The following is a 16,824-nucleotide window of genomic DNA, read 5'->3' on the forward strand; positions in this document are numbered from 1 at the left end:
TTTTGAAATGTTGAAAAGTAGTCCTGAATTTTGAGCCCCCCCCCAAAAAAAAAAAAAAAAAGAAAGAAAGAAAACGGGGAAACTCGAGGTCTCAGGAGGTTTCTCACTAGTTACATGTAACTTTAGTCGCGTGTTTTTACAGGAGCTCATTCAAATAGTTCAAAAAAAAAAAAAAAAAAACAGTTTTCATTATTGTGGATAAAAAGCAACAAAAGGTGCAAATATTTAACGCAAATATTTCAAGAAAAATGTCCACGGACGGAATTAATTTGAAGAAAAATGCAACAAAACATCTTCAAGGTGATTCTCTGCTTTGATCGGTTGTTTTTATTTTTTTGTATTTATTTTTTATATAAACTGAATATTTTTCTCTGAGCAACCAATCACGATCATCTTTTTTTTTGGAGGTGGGGGGGGGGGCTCCTCCCCTCCTATCGCGGTCAATTCTAGCTCCAAAATAGGGGGGGGCGGAGCCTAATCATCGCTGTGTTGGAGCGTACAAGATGGCGACGGCCAAAAAACGCTCGACCGGAGTCTCTTTAAACCGAGTTAACCGAGTTAACCGCAGCTCCTCCGTCTCTCCGCCAGGTTCTACGCCCGAGACTCGGGGCTGCTGAAGTTTAAGATCCAGGCGGGCCTGCTGGGGCGGCCGGTCAATCACGCCGTGCGCCGCCTGGTGGCCTTCACCTTCCACCCGTTCGAACCCTTCGCCATCTCCGTGCAGCGCACCAACGCCGAGTACGTGGTCAACTTCCACATGAGACACGTCTGCGCGTGAAGACGAGGAGGCCGGAAAAAAAACAAAAAACGCCGACGACACACAAAAAACAAAAACACACTTTGTTCCGCCGGCCGCCTCCTCCTCCTCCTCCTCCTCCTCCTCCTCCTCCTCCTCCTCCTCCAGAGAAGCCACTCTTCCTCTTTCCCCCCCTCGCCGTCACACAGTGGTCACCCCCCCCACCCCCACCCCACCCTACCCCACCTAACCCCTCCACCCACCCGAACAAAGAGGGACCTGTGGGGAAGGAGAGGCTGGAATAAGTGTAAATGGAGACGTGGAGCGAGTGATTGACGTGCGACGGAGGAGGAAGCCGCAGGAGGATTTTTTTTCTTCTCCGTCCCGCCGTTCTCATTTCATATCAGGAGAACACGCTCGTCCGGTCGGTCCGCGACCGGCGGACTTCCCACCTTTTTCTTTTTCTCACACGAACGAGGAAGGAAAGTCATTTTAATTCAAATTCATTTTACTTTTTTTTTTTTTTTTTTTTTTTTTTTTTTTTAAACATATTACCGCTTGTATATATTTTATTGACAATAAAATATTCTGAATTTTGCTCGTTGTGTTCATTGGAACAGCAGGTCGCTGAGGTCGAGTGGTATTTTAAGCTTTTATTGGTGTGTAAAGAACTCAAACTAGAATTATTTTATTTTAAACTTTTTCTGCTTCCAACTATAAATATCCATCAGATTATTGTCTCCTTTTTTTTTTTTTCCACTTTCAGTACGTACTGCAGCTACCTTTTAAAAAGTAATAGTACGTGTACTACTTCATGAAAAATGCGCCTTGACCTTTGACCCTCTCGGTCACGTCCGTCGCAGTCCGACGTTTTGAAGTAAAAAGAAAAAAACAGGACGAGATTCTTCTTCCTTTTTGTGGGCGGAGCCTCAGCGCCACCAAACTGTCTCGGCGGCTCAGTCGATGAGACCGATGGAGCCGGAAAACATCCTGGTACTTCTGGGGTGCTGAATAGTCCGGTCGTATGGTCGTATTCTGCTGAAGCTCCGCCCACAAAAGGAGGAAGAAGAAGATTAAATGGAAGCGTGCTCGTTACTTTTAGGACGTACTGCAGCTACGTATGTAAACGGAAAAACAAAATTGGGGGGGGGGGGGGGGGAGGCATTCCTACATTTTAACACGCATACGTATCGAGACACACTGAAACTCAGATTCGGTACGTTTTCCCGCATCGTTCTTCATCTCGCTGCATCTTTAACCTCATCGGGGAGCTGAAACGATGCTGGCACCGGTTTCAACACACACACACACACACACACACACACGCACACACACACACACTCACAGAGAGCGAGAGAGCGGACGAGACAGCACTGCAGGCGTCGTCACATCATGTTGAAATCCCTGCAGTCTGTCTCTCCGGCCGCCTATAGGATCATGACGCTGCTGTTTTACACCGGCTCCATCTGCTCCGCAACGCTGACGCATCTGTTTAGCGCCAACGTGTTATTAAAAGCACACGCGGATACAAACAAATATGCAAATTGACTTAACACCACGCACACACACACACACACACACACACACACACACACACGGACACGGACACAGACATGGACATGGATAATAAACACATAAGGGGGCAAAAGGCACACACGGCCAGGCAGCTGCAGGGAGGTCAGGGTGGCACGGAGAGCAGGTGCTGAGGGATTAAGTGTTCTACTAGCCTCTGGTTACACACCGCGGTGGACGTGTGTGTGTGTGTGTGTGTGTGTGTGTGTGTGTGTGTGTGTGTGTGTGTGTGCGTCTGACAAACTAACGAGGGTTTAAAGGCGAAAGAGAGGGTGTGTGTGTGTGTGGGGTGGGGTGGGGTGGGGGGGGGGTGTTTACAAACAGAAGGGATGATGGGAGAACCGGTGAGAGCGCGGAGGAGTGGGAGCTTTGCGCCGCCGAGCGCTATCTGGAGGCCGCAGGATGTCGTCGTCGTTACGCGGCGTGTTTGTGTAAGTCGGCGACGACAAGCTGTGATAATCGACTAATTACAGGAAGTTCACGCAGCAGGTGCAGACGGGCCGACATTATATTATGTTGGCAGACGCGCCGCCGACAGAAAAGAAATCTTACACTTCATGTTTGTTTTCAAGACACTTTTTATTTTTTTTCTTATATATATTTATTTATATATATATTCTGCACGGAAATGTTAACTCTTAACTCAACTTATTTTCCACGAGATGCTCACTTCGCCGCCGAGGAGGAAACAGATCTCTCGCGTTGAACCCGATGCCCTCCTCCCCCTCCCCTCCCTCCCCCCCAACTCCCCTCCTCCTCCGTCACTTAGCGCGATGACAAAATATGTCGTATCCGTCTCATTCCTGAGAATCAGGTAAACTCGGAGCCTTCTCCTCCTGACCTTGGTTGCTACGGAAACATAACCGCTCTCTGCTTCCTTGGTAACCTAGTCTTTTCTAATTGCCGTTGTCGTGGCAACAGCGCAACCAATGCAATCTAAAAAAAAAAAAAAAAAAAAGTGTGGTTCCCCCCCCCTCCTCTACCCCCCCTACCCCCCTTTCCCGTCGCGGCGCTTCGTCCTCGCCGAGCCGAGCCGTCTCCGACGGACACGTTTCAGCATCCAGACAACGGGGACATCTACAAAACGCAGCGAGGTCGAGGCTGCCGAGGCGGCGGCTGGACTCACGCTCAACTACGCACAAGATAGACAAAACAGAAATGGATCTCTGCAATGTACATTTTTTTAAATTTTCAGTCGCGGCGGGTTTAGAAGCAGCAGCAGCAGCGTCAGGGATCTCCATCTTCTGTTTCCAGGTCGTCTCATTTTGTCCGTTTTGTGGTCAAAAAGTAATTCAGCAACCGCCAACTTTGTTCGAAGAGGATTTGGAAATTCACACCGAGAGTTGTTTCCGTGACTCCGGAGGACATCACAGTGACCTAACATTGGTTTCCCGGAGATGTTCATCTCAACCTCGTTCTTCACTTTTAACCCCGAAACCAGATGTGAACCCTCAGACGGCCTTTTTGAAGGCGTGAAGATCGACCAAAACAAAAAATCCTCACGACCCAGGAACATCTGGAGGTTTTGAGCTATAATTTGTCCACAGCAACATTAAAGACACGAGGAAGTCGGTCTGAGTGAACGTTCATTAATGGGATATGTTTATTATTATTATATTATTATTATTACATTTACATAGTATATTATTATAATTAAGCATCAAGGCTACATTTAAGGAAAAGAAATAAGATCTTTCAGTAACTGTCGACAATAAAGTCGAAATCTCAAGAAAAAAAAGTTGAAATCTCGAGAATCAAGTTAAAATACCTTTTTGAGAATAAAGTCAAAGTTTCGAGAATAAATTTAGATTTTGTCGCGAATTAAGTTGAAATGCCGAAAATATAGTTGAAATACCAGTTTAGGAATATAGTCAAAATATTGAGAATAAAGTTGAAATACCGTTTTAAGATTAAAGTTCAAATGTCGAGAATCTTGTCGCAATCCTATTTAGAGACTTCAGAGACAAAGTCGATGTTGTAATCCAGTTTTCTGTCAGAAAAAAGGCCAAAGTGAGCGAATGCAGAAACGATTTCGAGGCCTCAGAAAAAAACAGCTTTAAAGCTTCCAGATTTGAAAGATTAGCTGTTGATTGAACTTCTCGACTGTGATCTGTTTTCCTGCCTCCGTTTTATTTTTTTGTTGGAAAAGTTTGAATGAGGAAATCAAAAGGAGGAAGAAGCCAAAGAAATACCAAAAAAAAACCACAAAAAAAACGAACTGCAACCGTCATCTTTCTGTAGAGGAAGGAAACCGAACACAAACTCCTCTCGATGCTGATTTATTCCCCCGAGGAACATCTTATCCATCAGGACGGCTTGTTGCCACTCAAACTGGTGGAAAAATACAGGCCAGGCTGGTGATGGATGAACGTGTAATCATATGGATACAAGGTGCGTGACAAAAGGTCAGGGAAGCTTTACCAGGAGGGGATTTCATTATCCTGTGACATATAAAAAATAAAAAAAAGCAGACAGAACATCCACTGATGACTGAAGGGCCAGTTTTATTACTCCAGAGAGGATTGCTGCATTTCGATGTTTTATATCCCGCTTTGACTGTCGTCGCACTCGGTTACCCTCCTTCTGTTTCATTGGGGAAACTCGCTTTATGATTATTTACACCTTTAATTGCTCTATATATGGAATATCTACCGTGTTGTCATGTTTATATGACGGATCCCGAAGTGGTCTAAACAAAACGGAGGTCGATGTTGAAGCGCCTTGAACCGCAATACCAGCGAGTGCCACTAGAGGTCGGCTCCAAAAGTCCTCCGGCTCCATAGACTCCCATTCAACTTCTCTCATCAAATCCAAAGTTATCTCTGTGTGTGTTTTAGCTAAAGTCGCTTCTTCTTATTAGTTTTCTGGAGGTCCATCTGAAAAATAATCCCGTCATTATTTGGAAAATAGGCATCAAAAAACCTCGGGGTTTATTTATGATCAGAATATATCCTTCTGCTCACATTTGAAGCAAAATCTCTCCGGCTTTGCTCCTTTCACCTGCGCCACATTTAATCAAATCAGGAACGTCTCGTCTCCGGGAGAAAAGGCCGACGGCGTCTTCAACACTAAACGTATCTGCTCGACAAAGATTTTATTTTTTTACAGTCAATTTAAAAACTGAATTGAATCGTGAAGGACTTCTGACGCTTATATACAGTAGAAACCTGCAGAGTTCACGTCCAGCCACCCCCGCAGGGATTTCAGGATTTTGCCACGCAAATTTAAATTTTAGGTATAGTCTGCAAACATTAAAGCAACTTCCGGTAACAATGATTGGAAAAAGAAACTGCGATAAACTTTACGTACATTTGAAGAAAAAAAAAAGACGATAAGCAACAGTTAATAAAATATGATTATAAAATACAATGAAACCAAATAAAACAAGGTCTTTATCCCAACTGGGATAAACTGGATGCACGAAAAAAAAAATCTGTTTCTAAGTTCTTGGCGGATAGAAAAAAAAAGACCTTATCTTAAAGATAATAAAGAGATTCAGCAGGAAGTAGTGATATTAGATGGGAGGAGATCGAAATGGGAGCAAATGTAGTTGCACTCAGTTGTTGATATCTGCATGTGGAGGTTTTGATTTAAGCCATTAGTGTCCAAAGAGACCGAAATATAACAGAATATCATCTGCATTGAAATGTCGGGGTTTTTTGTCACAAGTGGCAGCGTCCTGTTGACCTCTTTTTTTTCTTATTTTTTACCATTAAGTCTATTTAAAACAACAACAACAACAAAATTTTCCTTTTGTAATAAATGTGATTTGACACTTCTCCTCTAAAACCGACTGCTTTCCACTCTTTTAATTTAATGCCGCGGATCAATGAGGCTTAGCCACCGACCCGTCGTCCAACCTTTGCACCCTTCATATCCTTCACCTGTTATTGGTATCGACCGCCATTGCCCCTCTCCCCTCTCCCCCCCCCCCCCCTCCTGCAACACACTTGACAGCTGTAACAGTGTCAACATTTCATATCGCGAAAATAACCGGGTTGTCGGTCACGAGGATCCCCCCCTCCCTCCCTCACCCCCTCCCTCCCTCCCCCCATGGTGAGAGCCGGTGAAATCACAACACCACCCACCTAATGAGCCGGGAGGGTTTGCAGCGAAGCTAATATTTGACTGAAGAGGGGGTGGGGGGGGTCGGCTCAGAGGTGTGTGTGTGTGCACAGATACAAAGCGCACACACACCCCCCCCCCCCCCGAAGGGCCCAGCGCCACACCGAGGCACAACACACAGCCGGACGGTGGGAGATGGTTTCTGACCGACTTCACCTCTGACCCAGACATCACTCAGCTGGGCGCCACAACACGTGCACACATCCGAACAGTCATTTCTCTGCAACACACACACACACACACACACACACACACACACACACACACACACACACACACACACACACACCTGAGTGAGCACGACTTGGGGGGTGTTTCAGGTGGAAGTCTGCAGGGAAGGTTTCGCAACATGACTGATCTAAAAAAAAAAAAACTAAAAAAAACCCTCGAGGCCTTTTGTGTTTAAACAAAACAGGAAAGACGAGGGAGGAAGAGGACGACGTACTTTAGCACGTGTGTCTTCTCTGTTATTAAAACTAACACGGGGGTCCACCTGCAGTATTAAACCTGTCCATCATTACCGTGTAAAGACAAACCGATGTGCTGATTGGCTTCAGTGTTGTTGTTTTTTTTTTTTTTTTTTTGCAGGAAGTAAAAAAAAAAAAAAAAAAAATAGAGATGCGGTTCTGGTTCCTCTGACAGCAACAGGTGATCAGACTTCTCCACCTGCTGGACAAACAGGAATCCTGCAGCCACTCGTCGACTTTCACCCAATGAAATATATTTACTGAAACGATGGATTTGACAACAGTTTACAGGCGTTTTTATTTGAGGAACATGTTGAAGGTTTTATTCTACCACATGCAGGTCGATCTTACTTTGCAGGTTTTTACATGTTTTATAGATTAAAGTACCGAAAGGAGCTCCAACAACACATTCCTGCTTGTATTAAATATGCCGGTAAGATGGATGAATTATGAGACAAATCAGTTGTATGTCTGGATGTACGACTTTGCATGCTGCTTGACGTAATCCTTTTCAACTTTTTTTGGACCCTTCTTTTGTTTTGCTTGCTCCTGGACTAACTTGTTGTTTTTAAGTGCTTCAATGTGACCAATTACATTCATTTAAGTACCGTACTTAAGTACAAATTTGAGGTACTAGTACTGTACTTGAGTATTTTCATTTAATGCAACTTTATTGGCCAACTTGTACTCTATTAAATCGAGGAGGCTTTAGTTACTGATAACTTTTAAGATTACAGTTTTGTACACTTCCTTTTCCACAGAAAACCACAAAGTGTAATGTCAAATCTGATGATTCTTGTTGTTCTTTAATTGGTTAAGAAAAGTATTCTACGTTATAAGCTAAATATAATATTTAAGTACTTGAAGACAGGTCTGCCAGTCCATCTCAGGGCAATATTGAATCATTTTCCTCAATAAAGAAATGACCAAGTATCATATTTTTGTCTCATTTGTTTGATTAGGTTCTCTTTCTCTACTTTTAGGACCTGCATGAAAATCAGATCTTGTTTTAGGTGATATTGATTCAGTTTATAAAAAAGATCTAACTGACAACGAGCATTTACCATAGTGTGTACTCTTACTTTCCTACGTACTTTACATTACTCATAACGGAATATTTTCACAGTGTGGTATTAGTACTTTTACTTAAGTAAAAGGTGGATGAATACTTTAGCAACCTGGTTGTTTTATTTTTGTTTTAATGGATAACTTAGCTAACAGTAGCACCTTTACATTTATTAATGCCTGTTATCAGTGATTTTAAATTTTTTTTTATAATGATAATACAAAATAATAATACTCCTAAAAATAAATAGATATTTACGTAATAAATGTGTTTATTTATTTACTTAATTATTATTATTATTTTTAAAGTGTATTAAATTGAAGCCACTGAGCATTATTTCCTTGATGTTTACACGGGAGCTTATCGGGCATTTAAAAATAAAAAAAATAAAAAAAAGGACGCAGATGAGAGGGCGGCGCGTGACGTCAGAGGCCAGCTGACGGGTTTGTTTTGCTTGCGCGAGCTCGTCCCGATGAAACCAGGCAGAGAGAGGAAGGAAGCGACGACGTCAACACCAGCTCGAAACTCCTGCTTCCCACCCGACGGTCCTCTCGCTCTCTCTTTGGTTAGCTTGTGGTACCGACAACAAAAACCCACAACGGTTTTATAAAACGTGTTTTTAAAGCTCCTTTTCTTTAAAAAAAAAACACCCACATTGTCGTCGCTTTCATTACAGCCGTCGGTTACTTCCGCTGACTTTGACGCAGTATGCCTTCAGAAAAAACCTTCAAACAAAGAAGGACGTTCGGTAGGTTTCTCCTCGTTATTCTTCACATTTTACACTCCTTTTGGTTTTGTCCTTTTATTTTTTATTATTATTTTTTTGGTATGAAAAGCTGCAGGCTGAATTTCTCCCCTCTGAACTGTGACAAAGTGAAAACACGACGTTAATGTGAGCCCGGTCAGCTAGAAAGACTGTTGTTGTTGTTGTTGTTGTTGTTGTTTATATCGCAGTGTCAAGCGTTCATTTTGTAAAGCTGGTATTCGTGTCTGCACTTCTAATTAAAAAAAAAAGAAGAAGAAAAAAAGACCTAAACACACCCCGAGGCCTCGTTTCAACTTGTGCTGAAGAAAACGAGGCATCGCCTCCCTCCTTCCTCCCTTCCTTCCTCCCTCCCTCCCTCCTTTCCTCCCTTCCTCCGGTCCTTTAGGTGGAGAGCAGAATGGGAGCCATTTGCTTTGCGAGGCCCTGCATCTCCTCCGTGTTTACTAGCATCAGAGCAGCAAAAAACAAAAAGTGGTGTGGGGAAGGCAGAGCTGCAGGATTGGGGGATGGGACAGAGGACAGAGGACAGGGGACAGGGGGGTTCAAAAGGGCCCAAACGGGATCTAAAATGGTGCCGAAGCAGGTCGAGTTTTACCTCCTCCTTTCGTGTTTTTGTTTCAAGCCTCGATGCAGATATTTGTATTTTTTTTAAATTTTAGTTTCGGTTTCTGCTTTATGCCCCTGCAGGACTCCACACACAACACATCCATATCTTTACTGGGGTTGATCATGAACACGTTGTGTGAAACTGTGCAACTTGAAGCTAATAATGAAGAATCATTTTCAATTCAACCAATTTAAGGAATATGTAATCCTTCAGATTTGGTATAAAACTGCAATCTTAAAAAGTTATTAGTAACTAAAGCTGTGGCGTAAAAGAGTAGAAGTTGGCCAACTGAAAATACTCGAGTACAGTACTAGTACCTCAAATGTGTACTCGGGTGTCCATACGTTTAAATTTAAACAGCGTTTCAAGTATGTTGCAGAAAGTCATGATGAAAAATGAAGTAATGACGATACAGCATTTTTTATTTTTTTTTGCATCCAAATCTTTTCATTTTGTCAGCACTAAAAATCTGCAGCAGCTTCCCAGATGATGCGAGTTCCTCTAAATTTATCTACTCTAAATCTAATGAGTGGAGCGGTTAATGAATGTATGTTGGATGGAAGTAGTTTTACTTAAATCCATGTATGTACCCGTGTGTGTCATGTATATATTTCCCTGTATGACTAAAAAATGTTTAAAAAAAAAGGCTGACTTGACGGTTTTTTGCCCGTGAGGGCAGAAACCTCCAGGTCACATGACGCTGCGACTAAACTACCTGCTGGCTAGTTTAGTATATTAGTGGTTTGTTTACGAGGGTTTATTTATTTTTTATTTTTTATCTCTGCCTTGTGTTTACTCCTTTTATCGACCCGTCTCGAGTCAACAGGTTCGAGTTCAGCGGCGAGTGAGCGGCTGCATGCCTCTCGCCGTTCGTCATGAAAATAAAAACATGCAGTCAGGAAACCACGAGGAATCTTCCAGCGGCCTCCGACTTCATTTTCTACCCTCTTTTTTTTTTTTGGTTTTGGTTTTTTTAGCGTCCGTTTTCGGGTCACGAGAAGCTGACTGCGCGCCGAGCTTCCTCATTCTGCTCCCAAACGAAGCGTAATTATGTTTCACGCTGGAAATGTTCAGGAAGACTTGTGTCTTTCTGAGCAAACCTTTTTCAGCGGTGGATCACAAGACCGAACGGCAGTAAATCAAAAAGCTTCAGCGACAGACGACAAACGTTTTATTCTTCTTCTTCTTCTTCGAGGCCTCGAAATCTGAGATGTTTGTCGGGTGAATTAGATTTTTTTTTTTTCTCTGCCGTCGGTCCAAAGTGCAGAAAGCTTGAAGTTTTTTTTTTTTTTGTGTGTGTTTGTTTTTGTTTGTTTGTTTTGGCCCACGGGTCACGGGTGAGCGAGCGGTTCGTCCAATCAGGAGCCGAGTTTACCGACCTGCTCTTTGGAGTCGTCGCAGTGATCGTATCGTACGGGCGGTTAAAGGAGGCGGGCCGGGGGTCATACCGGGTCTTGAGCGGTACTTTTAGTAAATGAGATCCATTTTAACAAAACAAAAGAAAAACGACATCACGCAGCACTGAACGGATCTTTAGTTTTCATGCAGGTTGGAGGGGTGGGAGGGGGGGGGGGGGAGTGTAACCCTGGTTGTTTTCTGTAGACGCTGCAATTTACCGACGTTCCCTAAACGTCTCGCACGCCAAGCGATCACTTCTATTATATAAACTGGATATAAAAGTGGCCGTAGGGCCTGAAAAGTGAGGCTGACGCGGAAGTGCCTGAAAGGGCGATACCACTAATGGCCACTAGAGGGCAGACTCCCATTCAACTTCTCATGAAATAGTCAATAATAATAATAAGAGTCATAACGGTGCCACCATTATTAATTAGATATTAGGCCTCATAAAGCGGTATGATAGGTGGGCGGGGCTTGGTGTTGTTTCGGCTCAGATCAAGTAAGCTGCTCTAATGTAAGATTTACTTACCAAAGTTGAAACCAAGTAAATTTTGATCTTCGCCGCAAAGAATTAAAAACATTTTTTTTTTGCTTCTAGATTGTCTCGAACCCGTTCGGTTGGGAGGCCGCCGCCATTTTGTAGGAGACACCCTCGACATAAATACAAAATACAGGATATGATGCAGCTGTGATGCGTTTGTTCGGCGTGTTTTACCAAACGGTGTTCAAACCCTTCGGACCAGAAACTGAGTGGATCAGAACTTTTCGGACCGGCGGTCCTGCTAATCGCTGTTGTTGCACCACGAGTGGATTTCAGTAAAGCTCATTATGTTTTTCACCAGAGAGTCTTTACTCCGCTAAGCAGTTTTATTTAATACGCCGTTCCCAGATGTTTTATTTTATTTTATTCGGCTCGATATAAAGCCTGTAATCTTATTATGTTTTGGGTTTTGTGTGTGTGTGTAATTAATCGTGTTCCGTAGAAGCCGTGACGTGGACTCGAACCTGTTGAACTGCAGCTCTTCGTGTGAACACGTTCACAACCCGCCGGGGAGGATTTTTAAAACGCCGTATGCAAATGGAGGCGGAGCGGCCGACCGCCTCGGTGTCTGTGTCTTCTTTGTCTTTGACCTCGTTTGTGTTTCGTCAGCTGATTCTGGATCCTCTGGTTTTTGTTTGTTTCTGCTCCACAGAACAGCGAGTAGAAGATGTCAGGCTGATCCGAGAGCAGCACCCGAACAAGATCCCCGTGAGTTCAAACAAAGCTGCACGCCACCAGAAGAAATACAAACAAAAATAAAAACAAAAGCTCAAAGCTGAGAGTGAACGTGACATTTGCTCCACGTCATGATAACGCATTTCTGCTTCTCTTCTGTCCGGCCGACGTTTTTTTTTTATCACTTTAGTCTGAGCGATCGGCCGCCGCTTGTTTCCGGAGTCTTTAGAGAAAATGGATGCTCATAAGTTAGCTGTCTCTTAGCAACCACCGATAAACAAAGCTGGAGTTTCACCTGCTCGGTTTTGTGTTTTTTTGGGGATCGAGTATCTCCGCAAGCTCTCCATCTGCTGTGTGTGTGTGTGTGTGTGTGTGTGTGTGTGTGTGTGTGTGTGTGTGTGTGTGTGTGTGTGTGTGTGTGTGTGTGTGTGTGTGTGTGTGTGTGTGTGTGTTTCCTGTGTCACTCTCATGAGGTTATAAAAAAAAGGAAGTGCTGTGTCACACTAAGTGTTGAGATCAGAGGCAGATGCGCTGTGTCACTGTAATGTAACTCCATTCAGACAGCCACAGAGGAGCCTGGAGGGGAGGGAGGGGGGAGGGAGGGGGGGGTGGGAGGAGGTGATTACAGCCTCTTAATGAGCAGCAGCTACAGCAGCTTTACATGCACACGTTGGTTGTTATCCAGAACTTCATTAAATAGTCAGAGATGCTGTATTATGTCCTTCAAAATATGGGAAAAAACCCCAATAATTAAAATATATACATATACATACATATATATATATATATATATATATGTGTATATATATATATTTTATATATATATAGTATATATATATATATATATATATATATATATATATATATATATATATATACTATATTATGTCAGATTTTGCTTGTGGGGGAGGAGAACCTGAGACCCTCAACAAATATGTGCACGTAAAGCTGGTTTAGTTGTTATCAGTCTTAATACTAATCGATGTTTTTTTCCATTAAAGTGATGCAACTTTTTGAGCACTATTATGATCGTATTTGTGTAAAAACAATAAATGGAAACGCGAGACGAGATGATAAACAAACAACAGCCGAGGAAGAGAAAACTTGTGAAACAGTTCATTTGATTGCTCTCAGCAATAATTTGAAACTCGGCTTTAATGCGTTTTACAAATCAAGTTTTATATCAGCAACGTAGTTTAAAAGGAGCAAAAATTCAAAGTTACTAATTAATAATTGTGATGTAAACAAATTATTTAAAAAAAAAAATCACAATGCAAAATGTAATTAACCAACGTAGTACAGATTATAATAATAATAATTATTATTATTATTATTATAATAGTAATCGCAAAGATTTTCATTTAAGGGCGCATAAAACAAACTGAAGGACTCGGGTGTTTGTGATGTCATCAAACGTCTCATTTCATGTGACTTCAGGTGAAAAAGAAACTTTTCTTTTGTTGTGGCTGTTTTTTTTATTTTCAACAGTGTTGATCTACTTCACGTAAACTTCAAAAATGAACAAAATGTTTTTGATAAATGTCACGGGAGACGTTAACGGTGTTCATTCACCTCCGAGACAGTTCAGCCAATCACAGCGGGCGGTGGGAGGAGTCACCACGGGACCCGTGACGCAGTACCGGTGATGGTTTTAAACGCGTTGCGACTTTCCGTTTCCTCATTAGTTCTCTCATCGATCATCAGCCGCTGGTCTGAGAACAGTTTCGGCCGTCGGCGCGTCGCTTATTGATGATGCGTTTCCTCCTGCAGGTGATCATCGAACGCTACAAAGGAGAGAAGCAGCTGCCCATCCTGGACAAGACCAAGTTCCTGGTTCCCGACCACGTCAACATGAGCGAGCTCATCAAGATCATCCGGTGGGCCCCGAACCTCATCTTTACTTTCATCCTCCCTTCTTCCCTTTTGTCTTCACCTCCTTTCCTAGAATCTTGTTTCATCTCCTTTTCTGCTCCTTCCATCTTTTTCTTTTTTTTCTCATTCTTACCCGTCTTCATTTCCTCTTTTCTCTTCTTTATTTCCTTTAATCCTTTTCTTTACTTTACTTTTCTCCCTTCTCTTTGTTTTCCTCTCCTCTCTGTTTCTTCCCTTTCTATTCATTCTCGTCATCTCATTCCTCTCTTTTCATTTCACCTCCTTTTCTTCACCTCCTCTGTTTTTGTGCTTTTTCTCTTTTCTTCTTGTTTCCTTTCTTTTCTTTTATCTCCTTTCATTCCTTCTCTTTTGTTTTCTTTTACTCTCGTCTCCTTTTTCCCTTTTCTGCTCTCATTTCTCTTCCTCTCTCCTTTTCTTTCATCTCCTTTCCTGACTGTTTCCACTCCTTATTTCTCCTTTTTTTCCCCCCCCGTCTCTAACTTCCCATCCTCTCACCTTCTTTACTCTCCCTCGCAGCTCCTCTTCCCTTTCTTTCTCTCCTCTTATTTTCCTCTGGCAGATCCGATCTAGCGCCTTCTTCTTTTGCTCACGCCTGTCATGTCCTCCTCTCTCCACCAGGAGGCGCCTCCAGCTGAACTCCAACCAGGCCTTCTTCCTGCTGGTCAACGGCCACAGCATGGTGTCGGTGTCGGCCCCCATCTCCGAGGTGTACGAGCGGGAGCGCGACCAGGACGGCTTCCTCTACATGGTGTACGCCTCCCAGGAGACCTTCGGCTCCGCCCAGTGAACGGCCTCCCTCCTCCCACTGTGGCCCTGCGATTGGACAATTGTAGTTGTTCGCCCCGCCCCTTCACCCCCACCGCCACACCTTTTTAGTCTCGACTGTACAACGGACACAAACTGCTATAAAACACTCGTCTGTCTCTGATTGGTTCAGTTTGAGACCGGTTGTGTCCTCGCCGCTCTCACCAGGTAGCAGAACGCCGCACGGGGTCGACCAGAACCGCAGAGCTGCGCCAGACGGACTCGGGCCGGTCCGGTCTGTTTTCGTGCGTGTCGCTTCGTCGTCGTCGTCGTCCTCTCGGGTTTAAAAAAAACAACAACAACAACCCGTCACGGCGTTTCTGTCCAGCGTCGTGTCCTCGGCCGTGTTTATGTTCATGTATATATTCAGGTAGTGATGTAACCGGTGGTGAGGCTCCACCCCCTTCTCTCTCTCTCTCTTTATATATATACATATATATACATTAAGATGATGAAGCGAAGCCAGAGATAGAAAGTTACAGGTTTCCGCTTCGAGGTTTTTAACGCAGGTTTTTATTGCAGTTGGCTTCTCGTCACGTTTCCTTCTTCTCACGGTGTGGTTGTTTTTTTAATCCCTCCCGGCGTCCTAACGTCCTTCACTGTAACTAAAAAAACAACATATAAGGAAACCGCTTCAAACAGACGATTGTAGTTTGAAATGCCTCGGTGTACAGATATATTGAGTTTAGATATATTGAGTTTAGATATATTGAGTTTAGATATATTCAAAAATTAAAAAAATAAATAAAAAGGGGCGGGGTTCCTGTGAGAGCGTAACCAAGTTGATTTTGGACGTACTACAAAGGAGCGTGTGTGAATGGATGATGATGATGATGATGATGATGATGGTGTGTGTTTGTGGGGAAAAAAATGCTGATGAGGAATCATGTTCAATCTTGTTTTTTTTTGTTCCTTTTTGGTGTAAAGTAATAATAATAAAAAAAAACAGAGGAAAAGACAGCGTGCAGGTTGACCTTTGACCTGCACAGTGTTTTTTTGTTTTGTTTTAAGGGCTGCATTCTTCACCCTTCTCCTCTTCCTCACCATCTTCCGGACCAGGTCGAGGTCTTCGCTGCTTTTTATATCACCGGTTGTTTTGTTTTTTTATCACTTTTGGTTTCTTTCTTTTTTTTTATGTGATTTTTTTTTTTTTTAATTCCGCCGCGTCTCGACTCTTCTGTCTGCCGTCTGTGAAGCTTTTTTTTTTTTTTTAAATGTTTTAAAATTTCCTGACTAGTGAAAAGCCACGTGTGTGTGTGTGTTCGTTACACACACACACACACACACACAGCAGCAATATCACAAAGCCTCCTTTATGTATTTATGTTGGTATTTTGTAAACAATAAAAAGAGAAAAAGAAAAAAAGTTTAATTACTGTTATTTTGACCTTTAATCCATAAATGTCATTGAAATATGATTAAAAAAAAAGTCATACGAAAGCATGTCGTCTTAAATATGTGAAGGACTTTTAAAGTCCAATCAAGGCCTCAATGTTTCTTATGAATTTACAACTTGAACATAAATATAACGAGAACAATGCGACGAAAGGCAGAAAATATTTTATTACCCAAACACATTTTTTTTCCCTCATAGTTCAGAGAAAAACAATTGTTTAAAACACAATAAGCGATATAAAATCCGACCTACGAAGAAACAAACTGTTCAAACATTTGCACACAAAAAAATAAAATAAAAAACATGAAAAAAAGCACACTTCCCCGAAGACGAAGCAACATGCGAACGTCGGGGCTGAAAGAGAAATAAAACGGGAACCGCGCGTCCAGTTAAGAACTTGATCTTTGGTTTGATCCATAAAATTAAAAAAAATAAAATAAACGCGACGTATTGAATAAAAGTGTTTTTAAAAACATCCTCGTAAATCGAGGAATTAAAACTCAGCCGAGCGCGAAGCTGCTTGATTCTGAGCCCGGTAGAGAAAAACAAAAACCCCCGAAGACATTTGATATCACAACGCAAAAGGCACATTTGCTGACTTATTTTAAGGCATCTTTAATGTTCAGTATTTTAAATACCCCCTCCCTCCCCCCTCCCCCCCCCCACGCTGCGCCCTCCGGGGGTACAGATGAAGAGTCCTGGGTCCGGCCCAGCAACTCCTCCTCAGTCACAGACCTCCCAAACACTTTCCTGTCTCTCTATTTTGTTTAGTTTTCTT

General features: G+C 42.7%; 2 protein-coding genes across 3 annotated transcripts in view; both read left to right on the top strand.

Moving 5' to 3' along the window:
* Positions 1-1,273, top strand: part of det1 (DET1 partner of COP1 E3 ubiquitin ligase) — an 8,368-nt gene extending 7,095 nt beyond the window's left edge. For both annotated transcript variants that reach the window (XM_069715167.1, XM_069715168.1), the window contains exon 9: positions 589-1,273. In XM_069715167.1, coding sequence (XP_069571268.1) covers positions 589-778 — 190 coding nt within the window. In that variant the 3' untranslated portion in view covers positions 779-1,273. The remainder of the gene's footprint in view (positions 1-588) is intronic.
* Positions 1,274-8,609: 7,336 nt separating this feature from the next.
* Positions 8,610-15,893, top strand: map1lc3b (microtubule-associated protein 1 light chain 3 beta). The gene is made up of 4 exons (XM_069715135.1): positions 8,610-8,714; positions 11,931-11,986; positions 13,724-13,830; positions 14,465-15,893. Exons 1-4 carry the CDS (start codon positions 8,675-8,677, stop codon positions 14,631-14,633), a joined length of 372 nt encoding a protein of 123 aa, XP_069571236.1. The 5' UTR covers positions 8,610-8,674; the 3' UTR covers positions 14,634-15,893.
* Positions 15,894-16,824: the final 931 nt, after the last annotated feature.

This window comes from Brachyistius frenatus, unplaced genomic scaffold (genome assembly GCF_029030835.1).
Source record: "Brachyistius frenatus isolate BFR_SWC_R1_liver_20210118 unplaced genomic scaffold, ASM2903083v1 Contig_139, whole genome shotgun sequence".
Lineage (NCBI taxonomy): Eukaryota > Metazoa > Chordata > Actinopteri > Embiotocidae > Brachyistius > Brachyistius frenatus.

Bases quoted from the DNA above. Each gene is read 5' to 3' on its own strand.
- map1lc3b (XM_069715135.1), top strand. From the start codon at position 8,675: ATGCCTTCAGAAAAAACCTTCAAACAAAGAAGGACGTTCG. The intron at 8,715-11,930 runs GTAGGTTTCTCC...TCTGCTCCACAG, and splicing joins CAAACAAAGAAGGACGTTCG to AACAGCGAGTAGAAGATGTC. The intron at 13,831-14,464 runs GTGGGCCCCGAA...TCTCTCCACCAG, and splicing joins GAGCTCATCAAGATCATCCG to GAGGCGCCTCCAGCTGAACT.